We start from the raw sequence: 14,681 nt of genomic DNA, 5'->3' as shown, positions 1-14,681 counted from the left end.
AGAAATTGAACAACCCTATGAGGGATATCAAGGTACAGAAGCTTGTCCTCAACATCTCCGTTGGTGAGAGTGGAGATCGACTCACCAGAGCAGCAAAGGTAACCCCCTTTTGTTCACTGAATCTCTTGTTTTCCGTTGTTTTGATGCTGGACTAAGACTGTTTTGATGCGTAAAGGTGTTGGAGCAGCTTAGTGGCCAATCACCTGTTTTCTCCAAGGGTAAATTTTTTGAATCTTCTATGCATTTTAATGTACCAAATACCTCTATTCCTGCGTATGTGAACGTAGTTATGAAGAAGTTAATTGCCAAAATAGTATTCGTTTTGGATAGAGCTCCCAAATCAGCTATATAATTGACACAGGTTTGTCGTAATGTTGTAATGCTAAAACTACGGCGAATGTATCTATGGTCGTTGATGCATAAATAACATACAATTAGTAGTGATTGGATTCCTTGTATGGTTCCATGTGAGAAACCCTGTACGAATATAACCTACATGTCCAATTGAGGTATGAGCTAGAAGTGTTTTTTGCCTTCGTTTGGGCCATGGCGGCCAGTGCTCCTAAGATGATAGAAGCAGTGCTGCAGAAAAAGGAGATATGTTGCAATGTAGCTCCATAAGAACCATAAATAGGAACATGTGTAGGACAGATATGAAGAAATCACCAGCACCCAAGGGTGTGGCCTAGTGGATCAATGAAGTAGGGATGAGCACCATGAGGTCTTAGGTTCAATTCCCAGCAGAGACAAACACTAGGTGAATTCTTCCCATTTGTTCTAGTGTTGGTGGACAGAGTTATCTGGTATCTATTGCTGGTGGGAGGTGGCAGGTATCCCGTGGATTTAGTCAAGGTGCGTGCAAGCTGGTTATCCAAAAAAAAAAAAGATACGAAGAAGAAATCACATAGTGTTTTTGTCTCTGTTGGGATTTGAGCCTGAACCTGTGGCCTTTTGTATACCAGACAGCTCCATTATACATAGAGGACACTGTTGACTCTTGTAATATTAGATATGCACAGTTGCACACTGATCATTTGTCTGGTGCATGAAGTAACACATATGTATAAGCTGCTTGTTTGTGGTAATTGGTTAAAAATATTGCTGGTCTGGCAGACTGTTAAAATCTGACTTAATTTATAGTATCAGTTAACAATATTGTTTGTCTGGCAGACTTTGTTAAAATCTGACTTAATTTATATCAGTTACATATTAAGTTCAGCACTGAAAAGTGACAGATCAATAAAGAGGGATCGTATAGCTAACTCAAATTAGTTTTGGGATTAAGGTGTTTATTGATTGACTAATCAGTCACAGTTTAAATGTGAGGTTCTGACGAGTAACTCTCCTTCTCGTCTACTTTGTAAAGGTCCTTCTTTTGTGATTAACTAAACTCTGAACCAACTAGCTGTGTTGGTTGCACGTTCTTGTAATTGTAGGACTTGTGTCTTTTAGGAGTAGTTTTTCTAGACAACATAGATGTGAAAGTATTTTTGCTAGATGTTGATAGAAGCCGCTAAATTTGAGATTGTTAAAAGTTGATAACCATATTAATCACGGATATTTTCCTGCCTCTTCATACATTGATATGGATAATATGACTGCTGAATGGAATTTCCAATGATCTATTTGAGTATTTTGCTTGTGGATACTTAACTGACTTTGTAATTATCTCAGTTGTCCTGTCCTAAGAAATTATTTAGTTTCTCACATGCTTGTGTGGTTCTGATTCACAGCAAGGTATACTGTGCGGTCCTTTGGAATCAGGCGTAACGAAAAGATAGCTTGCTACGTGACTGTCAGAGGTGAGAAAGCCATGCAGCTACTTGAGAGTGGATTGAAAGTTAAGGAATATGAGTTGTTGAGAAGGAACTTCAGTGAAACCGGCTGCTTTGGATTTGGTATTCAGGAGCACATTGATCTTGGAATTAAGTAAGCAAATTGTCATTTTGTATCTCTTCTTGTGCTTAGCTTTCACTATCTGCTTGCTAGCTTTATTTTGCTGATTAACATTTTCCAGTGCATAGCAAGAAAATTAGTTAAATTTTTTGTTGGAGCTGCATAAAACTTGGTAAACGCGGTCTAAGAAAATGATTTTCCATGTAGTTCTCTTTAATAACTTTTCTCTTGCCTTACCATATTAACCTCGGTAGGCTATGCATCCTCTGTTATGCTTTATAATTTGAATATGTAAAATGTTATTTCTTCATTACGAATCGTATCATTCTATTTTTCTCATCTCTTTTACAGATATGACCCTTCAACTGGTATTTATGGCATGGATTTCTATGTTGTCTTGGAGCGTCCTGGATACCGTGTTGCTCGTCGCCGCAGGTGCAAGTCTCGCGTTGGGATCCAGCACAGGGTCACAAAGGAGGATGCAATGAAGTGGTTCCAGGTCAAATATGAAGGTGTTATCCTCAACAAGTCCTCAAACATTCAGTGATAAGCTGAGAGCCAGCTTAGCAAGTTTATGGTTATGCATTTTGTAGACCAGTATCTATGTCACTCCTAGAGGAAAGTTTTGGTGAGTTTCAATTAGTTGGTGTATGAGAGTGTGTTAGTTGGATTAGTTCTCATTTTGACCATCAGATGATCTAAAATCTTTTTTCTTTTTGTTGCAATCGTAGTAGAATCAGCAATCTAGTATTACAAGAGACGTTATGAATACTTATTTGGTGTCCCATTGTGGTAATGAATTGATGTTGTTTTAACATCTTTATGAAATTGGCTTTTGGGGAGTACCGACATGTTTTGATAGATATCAAACAAGAGTAGAATAATAAAATACAACAAAGAAGATTTGTTTGGTAATTAGATAAATTATTAGGAAAGCAACCAAAAAAAATTGCCTATAGTTCAAATTGTTTTATCTTGATTTAGCTCAACTAAGTACAGGACTAACTTATTTATTGATGATGGACCTATTCGAATTCAACCCAAAGCGCTCATTTATGATCCCTATCTTTAGCGACTAAGGAAACAAAGAAAACTCAAAACGACAAAGGATTTGAAGTGGCTAAACTTATACAATGGGGTGCCGAAATCAGCTATTTTGTGCACTTACCTGTGCCATGATGGGCTAAAAAGCCTCCCAAGTAGCTTTCAATGTGCTGTGTTGGGTTTTTCGTAGAGAAAATTTCAGCAACAGCTAACATTTAGACGAACGGTGAGTGAACTTTGAATTGAAAGAAAACCCAAGTTTTATACTTGATGAGATGAAGATTGCTTACATGATAAGAAGAAACTGGTGCAAACTTGATGAAAAACTTCAAGTATTACACCACGATATTCCTCAGCATTCATAGAAACATAATAATTCAAAAGTCGTCTTAAATCTTTAGGATCACAAATCCTATTTGCCATTATCATCTGTCCAATAGACTCCCTAAAATCCTCTCTTGGATCGTAAGATGATTTCTCCATAGCTATCATCACTATAAACTTCGTCTTCTCATCTCTCTCCGCCCTCCTCCTCCTCCTCTCTTCGTTTTTCGCCTCTTCTCTTTCTCTAATCATCTTGTCTAACCTCTCTTGCACCATGGCATGTGTTAGGCTTGAAATAGTTGGATATCTACCTGAACTGGAACTTTCAACTTCTTCTGAAGACGATGAAACGCTCAGCCTACAGCTACAACACAAGGCACTGCATCCCTTAAGCTTCTGCTTCTTGGCTGCTGCTGCCTTAGAGTTCTGCATCCTTTGAGGTATGATTTGAAGGAGAGATGTTTAAGGGAAAATAATTTATGCAATTAGAAAGTGGGGTTTCACTAATCATGATTGTGTCTCAAGATTAATGAACCTGTGAAGCTCATTAGGGATATAGGAGAAATTCTTTTAGCTTGTGATCATGATGTTAATTAGATATTCTTGATTTCCTTTAAAGATTTGTATTAGGTGTCATGCTTTTGAAGCTGTGGTTGAGAACAGAAGTATTACGTTTCTCTACGATTAATCAACCATTAAAAAGAGGATTGAAGAAACAGAAAAAGGTGCAAAAAAAGGTGAGAACTCTTGATTGTTTTCACATGCTAATGCCAGGTCCTATGAACTAGTTGATTTCAAGCATCTGGAAAAGCTTTATGGTGGTGTGCTAGTGAAATGCCTGCTGAGTGATATATCATATATTCAAGTTGATGAAATAGAAGGAAGACATTATGTTGTAGAAGCCACTTGGCCTCATCATGGAAGATGCAAAAGGTCCTGCACAATTGGAATAAAATAAGATTTTTTTTTTGGATACCGAGAAATCGCTACGACCCACTGGTGCACAGTTTGAAACTCGATGAAGGTGGGCATCCACCAATCTACTCTTGTCCACGTAAATATCAGCTGGAAGTGTGTTCGAACCTGTGAAGCCGCCACCGACGCCTAATCTACCCATCACTTGTGCCAGCCACTAGACCATAACTCTGGGGCTGGAACGTTTCATTTGGAGCAGGCTTAGAAGAAAATGGACTTGGTTTAAACCTATAGCTTTACGTGAATCAGATTTAACTTTTCTCTTTGCCAGAATTGACAGTTACTTTAGATAGCTCATCTTAGTTGGCTACATCAGATTTGATCTGAGACTTGCAGAGTGAATTTAATAAAGTTAATACAGAATTAGATCAATAAGAGAATGCAAAACTCCCATCAAAAAACAGAAATTTGCTCTACGCAATATTATACGCCGTATATATAAGAATTAATGGTCAAAAACATGCTTAAACTATCATCTTTTCGTGAGTTTCGTACCTCAATTATCCGTTACTCTCCTTACCTCCCAAAATTATCATTCTCTTTGTAGGTCAACTCTGGTATCGAGGTGTGTCTAATTTAAAGGAAGTGATAGTTTGATGTATGAAATTCGCGAAAAGGTAATAGTTTAAGCAGGTTTATAGAACTAATGATAGTTGAGGCATGAAACTCGTGAAAAGGTGTTTTTTAACCATTAACTCAAATAATAATTTTGCAAGTAGGACTAGTGATGCAAAATGATTGCAAGGGAGCACGAAAAAACAGTAGGGCCTTAAAAATATAAACTCAACTCAGAAAGTAAGGCTAATATGTGGCTTAGGGAATAAAGTACATAAGATGCTAAGCATTAGGCTACTTTATCCACTTAAAAGCAAGTAGGTGAATGCAAAATCATAAACTACACTGGGGTCTCTGAAGCATATCTCAAATAATAGAGTTCTTAGAATAAGTAATCCTTTAATGATTAGACATCTTCCTTCTGTTATGGAGAAGAATTCAAGAGTAGCCCACAAGGAAAGCTTGAAACTTAATCCATAATTCACTATTATAAACCTTTTCCAATGTGTTCCTACTATGGTCCCCAATTAAGAACTCCAAAAGATAAAGTTAACTTCTGCAATGAGGGAAACATTCCGGTCTTGTGTACGATCACATGAACTACTCCGCTGTCCACATTTATGGTTCTACGTTTGCAGTGGACTACGGGCAAGCTCCAAAATTTGGTACATAAACTACTTTTGTACAATAGAACTGAACTTCATGAGTTCTTGAACTGCTTAATGGTTATAGGATATAATAGAAGAGAAGAGACAAAAAGAGATCAAGTTAACTTCAAATATGGGAAAACTACGAAATTGACAAACCAGAAGGAAGATCAGTGTACTCAGTCGAGTACTTTGCTTTTTGTCTGTTTACGAAAGTAAAAACATACTATGGAAAGTAAAGGGTTGTCTTGGAAGGATGGGTGGCGGGGAAGCTGTTCTAACAAGTGTATGTGTTTCGTAAGAAAATGCCAGTTTGACTATCGCGATGCTTAGCACATTAAGTTCTCATCTCCAGTCTGTACAAAATCATCATGTATACCACACAGGCACATACTAAGCAATTCTTAACTAAGTTAAGAGGCTAAGTTTAATTGATTCACAGCAAAAACACTGGGAATAGGAGCCAGCACATTATTAGAAAGAAGAACCATAACAAGCATAAGAACGGTGTCATACTTGCAGTGAATAGAGAGAGACCTGCGGTATGGTGGAAGAGGAGAAGACGCATGTGGGAAGACCTCATGGACTAGTAAGACTCAAACATCACGATGAGAAATTATGAGCTTTCACCGTTAAATTGAAGGCATATCCTTTGCTGCATAGTCTAATTACCATGACACTGTAGGTTTACATTGTTGCACTAGCTTTCTTTTCAAATTTTCGTTCTTACTCTGTTTGAATAAGGGCATTCAATGTTTTCTTTTGTAAATGCTGCAAATATAATATTCACATGTTGACAGGTCCCCATACTACAAAATAGCAGTAGCCTGGCAGAAGCAGAACATGCCATTACTATCTCAGAACATTGTAATAGATGTTGCCAATTAGATATTATTGTCACTCTTGTAAGCTCCTCTAGCAATACAATTAGATAGCTACTTTGGAATCAATGTAAGGAAATCAAAATCATATGAGCTAACTTTTATAGATTTGTAGTTGGTGAAGATTCAGTAAGTTGATGCCTTAAATGGTAAAGAAGAACAAATGCAAGAAAGGCTTTCGTAGATGTAAGGAGATCAGTAGACTCAAAGCTTTAATTCCTACATAAATTAGGAAAGACTTGCGCCCGTATTTCTTCCATCCCATACACCCTCCGTGTCATTGAGCCCCACAAGAATATGCAAGATGCAGATTAGCAGGACTTGGCACTTGTAGCATGCAACAGTTACTGTATGCTGCGCTGGGGACTTGTTATCTGTTAGAATTTGAATTGGTCAGATTAGAGGTTCCAGAGTTACAGCTCAGTCGTCCTCTTATTTGACTATTTACACTATTTGTCGCTTGTCAGATTCAGTAACACTCAGCCCAGCCTTCACGCTTTGGGGCATGTCATTATCTTTGTGATCATTGGGAGAGTACTTGTAACTTGTGAGTGATGATCAAAACCCCTTCACTTTTCATTTCTGCTTACATTGTTTGTTCAGTTCTTTCTTGTTGCTTTCATTAATAACAACAACATAGCCTATTTAGTCCCACAAAGTGGGGCGTACGGAGGGTAGGCTATGCGCACGCCTTAACTCTACCTTATAGGTACAGAGGTTGTTTCCTGTAGACCCTCAGCTCAAGACTTGTTGCTTTCTGCACTTCTCTTGCTTCTGTAACAGAATTAAAACTGGAAGATCGATTTGCTACCAAATATAATGATACAAATGATAAGGGCAATGAACCTAAGGAGAATTTGGAGATTAAGCATTTCTTCTACATGATAAGATATTGCAAGTCAAGATACAAGTTCATCATAAATTGTCCTCATTTAACATAGCTCAAAACAATCTCAAATCTCTATCTCTACTGTAGCAATACTGTTTCTACAAAAGTTTCTGGTCTAATACAGCTTAAATAATAATAGATAAACAAATGAAGAGAACAATCTCTCATGATAAGCAATGATACAACAACAAGAACTAAGAAGGGTAGTCGTGGAGTGGTAAGTGCTCCTTCATCCGTAACCAATGAGGATTGTCTCTGGTTTGAGCCCCTTGAGTATGGAGTCGCTATCAACTGGTAAACAACGAACTCGTTTTTGTTCTTTTTTTAGATAAATGAGAAACCAATATTCTAATAAAACAAAATACTATGTGTTACATTTATATGATTACAGACTTTTAAAATGGCAATTTGACTTGTATTGGAATTTGGAAATGAAATATCAAAGAATTGGATGAAAATTCTGTTTTGACAACATTCATCATAGTCTAATTTGAATAGCTTAACGAATCTGAATTCTTAACAAATGTTGCATCTGTTTCAATTAGTTTATTCTGTTTTTTTAGTTCGTTTTAAAAAAAAATAAAAAAAATTGGCAACTCGTGGTCGTCTTGGGAATTGCAACATGCATCATATTGTATTCACACAAATGTTTCTATTTTGGGATGACCTTTTGATATTTGTTTTTTTCATTCAACACTTGATCGAAAATAGCTCTGACATCAAAATAACAAAACGTAAATTTATACTTTTATATAATAATATAACATCAAGTTATGGCACTTAATTACTACTATAAAACTTATGTTGATCGAGATAAAGAGTAATTCAGAATCTACAAGTTAGAACGTAAAAAAAATAACTTAATTCCTACAAAACTTATGTCAAGCGAGGATAAAAGTTTAATTTTATATCCACAAGTCATGTCAAAGAAAACATAACTTATTTCTAGAGAATGAATTAGATACTACACAATTTATACGAGATAACTTAATTTCTATATAACCTATGTAACGAATCAAAAGTTCTCTAATAAGAAAATTATTTTTATTATTTATTATTTATAGGGGAAGCGTGCAAGTATAATCCTCCACGTGTCATTGCTTACAAATTCACGTACCAACCCACTCAAGCATACACAACATTCACTCTTTCTCACAAAGAGTCAAACTTCCTCTAGATTCTTGCAAAACAAATGGTTCTAACTTTGCCATCTCACCATTTTCCCTTAATTTATTTTTCTTCTTTTCAAAATTATTCCCTCCTCATAAAAACCTAAATAAATACTAGTAGTTAGTATATTCTTCAATTTACACACAAAAATATCCCATTTTTAATTTATGTATATTTGATCCATTCTTGATTCTTTTTTGCAAGTTGTGAAGATGGCTCAATTATTGTCACCTGTTTGTACTGATTCACTTAAATTACAAAACCCAATTCACTGTTTCAATTCAAGAAGTAAATTTCCTGTTTTGGGTAATAGTAATTTTAGTTATAATAATCAGAATTGGAGTTCAATGGGAAGAAAGAGAGGAGGATTAGGGAGAATTAAAGTTACTTATCAAGATTCTGCTGCTGCATCTGAGGATATTGTTGATGATTTTTATGCTGTATTGGGTTTGGTAATTTTCAGTTTATTTTCCAATTTTGACTATATGTTTTTTGCATTTTGTTTTAGTATAAGTGACTCATTTAACTTCTCAAAGATAAAATATTTATTCATTTTTTTGCTGCCTTGTGTATGGATATAAGGTAATTTGAAGCTCTTTTTTTGCTTTTCCTGTTGTAGTTTCTGTTTCTGTGATTACTTGCAACAAATTTCCTAGTAGTCAACCATGATTTAATGGTTAAATTTAGGAGGCAAAATTGTGAATATTTGAAAAAAAAGTAGTTTTTGCTTACAAAGTGAAAAATGATACTATTGAAAAATAGGTTTTTCGTTTGGCCATAAATATAAATTGGAGTTGTTTTTGAACTTCTGTGAGTAGTTTGTAGTGAAGAGTGAAAACAACTTTTCGGTGTTTTTCAAATTCGTGAAAATTCCAAATCTTCAGGAATTTTAGGCCCAAACATGTTTTACATAAAAAAATTTAATGGCCAAACTCCCCCTAACCACTAATTGAGATGCTTCATTAATACTCTTATAAGGAGATATACCACCAATTTATAGTCACAAAAGAATGTCAATTACTTTATCAAGATTCAAGAAGCTCAATTTGCAGGAGTCTAGAGGCAGATCAATGATTTGAAGTTTATAGGTTCCTAGAACGACCGCAAGTTAATATGTAGTAATAATTGGATTCATGATAAAATATTTATAAATATTTAGAGAATTTTTATTAATTCTTATACAGGGTTGGGGTAAAAAGCTATTGGATTCACGTAAATCCATAGGTCACACTCTAGATCCGCCACCGTGCAGGACATGAGAACAGTGGCGGACTCAGCAATTTTAGGCTGTGGGTGCTTTAAAAATTTTTTTTATTAAAGGGTGCAGCTGCAGGGATTTGATTCCAGGATGGGAGACATGAAAGTTATGCCTAAAGCCAGAGCACCAGCCATGCTTTTGTTCTCTGGATGCTTTTTTATATATTTTACCATTTTTTCACTATTTCTTATATAATTATACCTCTTCTACGTCGAGTTTAGTGGGTGCTCGAGCACCCGAAAAAATGCACGTGGGTCCGCCCCTGCATGAGAACTACCCAATTCTAGTATAATTTTGCCTGTTTTGTTTTTCTCTTGCCTGTTTCCATTTTTATGGTCTCTTTGGTCATGCTAAAGGATATCTCGTTAACTTTTAATATCCGTTATGTTGCCAGCTTCCTGATGCTACGCCTGCTCAAATAAAGAAGGCATACTATAATTGCATGAAATCTTGCCATCCAGACTTGAGTGGTGATGATCCCGAGACCACAAATTTTTGCATGTTTATCAATGAGGTCTATGAGGTGGGTGCTTCACTATTTGACTGTGCATGTGTTTTATCTGGCATTTCAATTACTAATCATTATAATACTCTAGATTCTCAGTGATCCAGTGCAAAGGAGAGTTTATGATGAGATCCATGGGTACGCAGCCACAGCAATCAACCCTTTCCTGAGCGATTCATCAGCAAAAGATCATGTATTTGTTGACGAGTTTAGCTGCATAGGTATTGTTGTCTTCACATTTTATTTTCTTGTTTGTTAATTTTCAATATTTCTGCTTCATGTCTCTTTCAAGTAGATGTCCTTACTGTAGTTCCAGTTATAATATATCGATGTTTAACTAATTGACGGTGATCCAATTTGTCATAATCGATTAGTTAACTTGTTGGTTAACTGTATTATGAAACGCACATCTTCCGAAGTTCAGTTCCCTTTTTCCTGATACTGAATTCTTAAAGGTCATGTTTGTACTAATAAAGGAAGTAAGTTATCGGTCATCTGATCAACTCCAACACATTTTCTGACACCAATCATGCTTTTTTACAAAAAGTTAGAATATTTCACATCTCAATGAGTCTAAATGCTGGAAATAAATAGAAAAAAAGTGCATAGATTTTGTATAAGCATTGTACTATCAGCTCTATGTTTCTAAATTTGTTGAACTGTGGTAAGGATGCTTTTTCAATTCATTGAAATGCAAAAGTAAAAATAAAAAGTTGCAGAACGTTCTTGAAAAAGTATGATTTAGAACACATCTCTCTCCTTCACAGGCTGCAAAAGTTGTGCCAATATTTGCTCAAAAGTGTTTGGCATTGAGGAAGACTATGGAAGAGCTAGAGTTTATGATCAATGTGGAAACCCTGACTTAATTCAACAAGCTATAGAAAGCTGGTATGTTCTTGCTTCATAGATGTAGCTGCATTTTCGAACTTCTATATCCATTCTACTAATGGCCTAATGTAATTTTGCACTGACAAGCTTCAAGTAAGAAAAGACATATATAGTTATTATTTCCTTTCTAGTCTCTGAATGTGGTAAGATCACGATGCATAACAAGAAAAGTTGCAAAAATGATAATGCAGATTGACAATTAAAGTGCAAAGCTGGAGTTTGTATATGTGAATTGTGATGCATCTCATATGCCATCTTGTTTCATTCATTTATTTTATCAGGCCGCTATGAGATGTTTCATCTGTCATACTTGCTCTATCGAATGGTTATGGCACATTCTACGTGTGACTATAAATAACTGGAAACTTGAGTCACTAGAGTATAGCTCAAAATGCGTATCTCCATTAGACCACAATGATTATTCTATCTATTTTCCCTCCCATAAGTAGTGATAATCTGGTCAAATAATCTTGAACTTTAGCAGCTTATGCTTTTGATAAATGCATAGGAAGAGTGTCATCGAGATAGACTATCAAGTTCTAGAAATATCTGTATTGTTAGTTTTAACAAAGATTCTTATGCCATATTAGGCTACATTTCTGAAAGGAAAAGAAAGGAAACTTGATTTATGTATCTTATCATCAGATGAGTTTGAGTTCATCCATTGGAAAAGAATTGGTGCATACCAAATTGAACTTGTCCAATGGCTGCTCTCATCCTAAATATGGAAGGTCTAACTGACCCTTCGCTAAGTCATTACTTCCTTTTTTTTTTTTTGAAATCTTGGAAGTTACCATTTTATTTGCCGATACTGTTTAATTTTTGTGATCCTTATGTTTTGTACTTCTGCTATATCCATCTCACAGAATTTGTAGAGTGAATGATATTTCTTGTCAAATTACTAGTTCTTTCTGCTTGCAGCCCAGTGGATTGCATACATTGGACTTCTGCTGCACAGCTGTCTTTGCTAGAGGATGAAATGCGAAGAATAGAAAGAGTAAATGTGAGTTACATTTCTCATTTAACTTGGTGATCTATGTCCGTAACATATCCAGTTTATATCCATCTAAGATTCTGCTGCTCTAAAATGCTCAATGACTTCACAAGTTGTTGCCAGATGGATTCTACTTGGAGAAATTATAATACTCTGGATGTCAATAACCTTGGCTTTTTGCTGATAGAACTTTCATAGTCGTCTAAATTCTTATGAACATGAAATAAGCAGATACTGCTTTTATCATCTAGCTCAACTCTAGGCAACCAAAAACTTTGTAGTAGTCAAATTGCCTTGCCTTCTCCTTAAAAGGTAGCATAGTGCCTTTCACTAATCAGGCAGGCCAAGGGTTAGAAGAGCATGGACTGACTACTCCTTATTTGTGGAGTTAACTAAGTTGGTGCTCTAATAAATGGAGTATGAATTTCTATCTCAAGCAAAGATAAAACTCTCTCTTTAAGCTGAATATGATTTGTTGGTGCTGAAGGTATTTGTTTTATCAGGTCTGTTGTTTTGATTAAGATATAATAGTAAAAAATTACGTGGTCGTAAAAGTTGGTTACTTAGACTATATAAATGCTTTTGATGTTCTGCACTCATTTAAAGATAGAAACAAATGTTCTTACTTCCTCACCGTCTTTTTTTGGTGATGCGTTCTGTGATCCATCTAGATTATCCGTATAGATGCTTAAGTTTATATGCTAACAAGTTTTTACTGACTATATTGGCCACATAAAGATGCCGCTAGACTTTTCAAGTTCCTTGATCTTGTTTGATCATACTTTTAGCTTGGTAGTGAGGTAACATGTTTATTTTATGTGTCAAATAGGTTGCCTTCATGCTTTCAGGAATGGGCGGTGGATCAGTGGATGTTTTCAGAATGGTATTCCGTAATTCCTTTTTATGTCTATTTTGTCAGTATGATTTTTTTTATATACCTCGCCCTGTCCCATCAAGAGGATCAATAGTGTTCCCACTTACCCTCCAGCACGACTCAAACCTTCAATCCACCGGTTGATGGTGGAGATGCTCAACCTCTAGAACTAGTCTGACTTGTATGAGTTTAATCACAAGTTGATATTATCATGATATTTATGGCCCTTGAAATGTCCATAGTTTAGTTGCAGCTTGCAGTGTTCCAAGTTATTTTCACAGAATATCTTGAACTGTTTTTGCTGTTTATTTATGGAAATCACCGTTGGTTCTGTTTCCTTTTTTGGACTTGTTGGAAATGAGAGAGACTCTTAGCTAGTGAAACTGGTTTGGGAATATTATTGAAATCAGTTTAAAGTCGGCTGAATTATCAAGTTGTTTTAGGAACCTGTTCTGATAATGAAGCTCTGTGCAGTTAACATTCAGCTAATTATTTGCTCTTTCTCGATTCACTTTACACATCTGTATCATGTCAAAAAACTTATATGATGCAGGCAAGCACCCGGTGGGAGAAACGACAATCTAAAGTCTTGGTAAGAACTCCTGGCCTAATTGTTTAAAGTATATGTCTGTCTACCTTGTAATATGCAGCTTTCAGTTTGTTTGTTTTGTTATGTGCAAAAATCTTGAATCGCTTGTTAGCCTACAATTTTTTCTTTTCTTTGTTCATCTGTCTCCTTTTGAGCAGTGCAATTTCCATTATTATATATATTGTTTTGAATTTTATTAGCTAACGGTAGTGTTACCTCCATGGGGCATTACAAGCAAGATTGGAAAAGCCACCCTTACTAGTTTGTTTAGCAGAGGGTATGCGTTGTCTCTATGTGGGATGTCATGCTCGATTTTCTGCTCATGTTGATTGTTGCATGCAATATTGTGATTAGACCAAAAAACTGGTAAGACACGTAAGTTATTGCAGGAACAAGCTAAAATCAGAATGATGAAGAAGAAAGGTTCTGAGAAAACTGAATCATACTGGGATAACCTATGGGGCGATCGTAAAGACTACACAAAGACAGGTAGGGAGAAAAACGTAAATGAACTTGCTGATGCATGTTATCCATGTAGCCTAACATGATTTGGTTTCTGCAGAGGAGGAAGTTGAAGAAAGATCAAAACGAGCTGCATCAGCTGCTCGTCGATGGAGAGAGTACTCAAGGAGAGGCGCTGACAAACCTCCCACCTTTAAACTTCCCGAGGCCATCTCTAATGACAATTGACATATACTTCCTAACCGACTTGCAGTACACGGTACATGCATCTCACCTTTGTAAAATATGATATATTTTGATATAGTCTATTCATGATAGCCGCGATGCCTCCCACTATCAATGTAATTATATAGCTAAATTGACCTCGGTACATATATCTGTAAGTAAGATTATTCATAATTCAATAAAATGGAGAATATTCAACCTGCGTATTTGTCGCATGAATTAAGTACATGTTCTGTTCTGGGTAAAGTTAATAGTGTTTTGCATAACTCCATAGTTGCATTGATCCTCTTCTTTTTTCGCGTGATGATACTGATCATGGCAAAAATCCTTATGTCCGATGAATATGTTTTATGTACTATTAGTTTGTGCTTGGAGTTTTCTTTAATACATATTCACTATTGAAAGGATGAAGCATGATTCAGATTTGAGTTGTTTTATGTTCATTGAATGCATACTTTCAGCCCTACTCTCCTCCTATGAAAACAACAAATCCGGTGTTACCCCA

At 35.9% G+C, this 14,681-nt stretch overlaps 3 protein-coding genes across 3 annotated transcripts; 2 read left to right on the top strand and 1 right to left on the bottom strand.

Moving 5' to 3' along the window:
- The first annotated feature begins 6 nt into the window (after positions 1 to 6).
- Positions 7 to 2,724, top strand: LOC107878420 (60S ribosomal protein L11-1). Its single transcript, XM_047415421.1, has 4 exons — positions 7 to 98; positions 176 to 218; positions 1,734 to 1,929; positions 2,248 to 2,724. Exons 1-4 carry the CDS (start codon positions 18 to 20, stop codon positions 2,441 to 2,443), a joined length of 516 nt encoding a protein of 171 aa, XP_047271377.1. The 5' UTR covers positions 7 to 17; the 3' UTR covers positions 2,444 to 2,724.
- A 221-nt stretch (positions 2,725 to 2,945) lies between these two features.
- Positions 2,946 to 3,696, bottom strand: LOC107876799 (probable transcription repressor OFP9). Its single transcript, XM_016723648.1, has 3 exons — positions 3,231 to 3,696; positions 3,065 to 3,148; positions 2,946 to 2,971 (listed from the first exon to the last, which is right to left on the bottom strand). The coding sequence occupies exons 1-3, from the start codon at positions 3,694 to 3,696 to the stop codon at positions 2,946 to 2,948; spliced, it is 576 nt and encodes a 191-aa protein (XP_016579134.1).
- Positions 3,697 to 8,349: 4,653 nt separating this feature from the next.
- Positions 8,350 to 14,380, top strand: LOC107878419 (chaperone protein dnaJ C76, chloroplastic). Its single transcript, XM_047415420.1, has 9 exons — positions 8,350 to 8,833; positions 10,034 to 10,162; positions 10,236 to 10,365; positions 10,912 to 11,032; positions 11,954 to 12,035; positions 12,856 to 12,909; positions 13,454 to 13,492; positions 13,879 to 13,978; positions 14,052 to 14,380. Exons 1-9 carry the CDS (start codon positions 8,594 to 8,596, stop codon positions 14,177 to 14,179), a joined length of 1,023 nt encoding a protein of 340 aa, XP_047271376.1. The 5' UTR covers positions 8,350 to 8,593; the 3' UTR covers positions 14,180 to 14,380.
- The last annotated feature ends 301 nt before the right edge of the window (positions 14,381 to 14,681 follow it).

The sequence above is a fragment of the Capsicum annuum genome, chromosome 7 (assembly GCF_002878395.1).
Source record: "Capsicum annuum cultivar UCD-10X-F1 chromosome 7, UCD10Xv1.1, whole genome shotgun sequence".
NCBI classification, from domain to species: domain Eukaryota; kingdom Viridiplantae; phylum Streptophyta; class Magnoliopsida; order Solanales; family Solanaceae; genus Capsicum; species Capsicum annuum.
The sequence above is the reverse complement of the archived record's forward strand: the minus strand, read 5'-3'. Positions and strand labels throughout refer to the sequence as shown.

Excerpts from the sequence above, each read along its gene's own strand:
- LOC107878420 (XM_047415421.1), top strand. The coding sequence starts at position 18 with ATGAGGGATATCAAGGTACAGAAGCTTGTCCTCAACATCTCCGTTGGT. Across the intron at positions 99-175 it reads GACTCACCAGAGCAGCAAAG|GTGTTGGAGCAGCTTAGTGG; the intron begins GTAACCCCCTTT and ends TGATGCGTAAAG. Across the intron at positions 219-1,733 it reads ATCACCTGTTTTCTCCAAGG|CAAGGTATACTGTGCGGTCC; the intron begins GTAAATTTTTTG and ends TCTGATTCACAG.
- LOC107876799 (XM_016723648.1), bottom strand. The coding sequence starts at position 3,696 with ATGCAGAACTCTAAGGCAGCAGCAGCCAAGAAGCAGAAGCTTAAGGGA. Across the intron at positions 3,149-3,230 it reads CACCAGTTTCTTCTTATCAT|CTGTTGCTGAAATTTTCTCT; the intron begins GTAAGCAATCTT and ends TCTAAATGTTAG. Across the intron at positions 2,972-3,064 it reads TTTAGCCCATCATGGCACAG|TCGCTAAAGATAGGGATCAT; the intron begins GTAAGTGCACAA and ends TTGTTTCCTTAG.
- LOC107878419 (XM_047415420.1), top strand. The coding sequence starts at position 8,594 with ATGGCTCAATTATTGTCACCTGTTTGTACTGATTCACTTAAATTACAA. Across the intron at positions 10,366-10,911 it reads TGACGAGTTTAGCTGCATAG|GCTGCAAAAGTTGTGCCAAT; the intron begins GTATTGTTGTCT and ends TCTCCTTCACAG. Across the intron at positions 11,033-11,953 it reads CAACAAGCTATAGAAAGCTG|CCCAGTGGATTGCATACATT; the intron begins GTATGTTCTTGC and ends TTCTGCTTGCAG.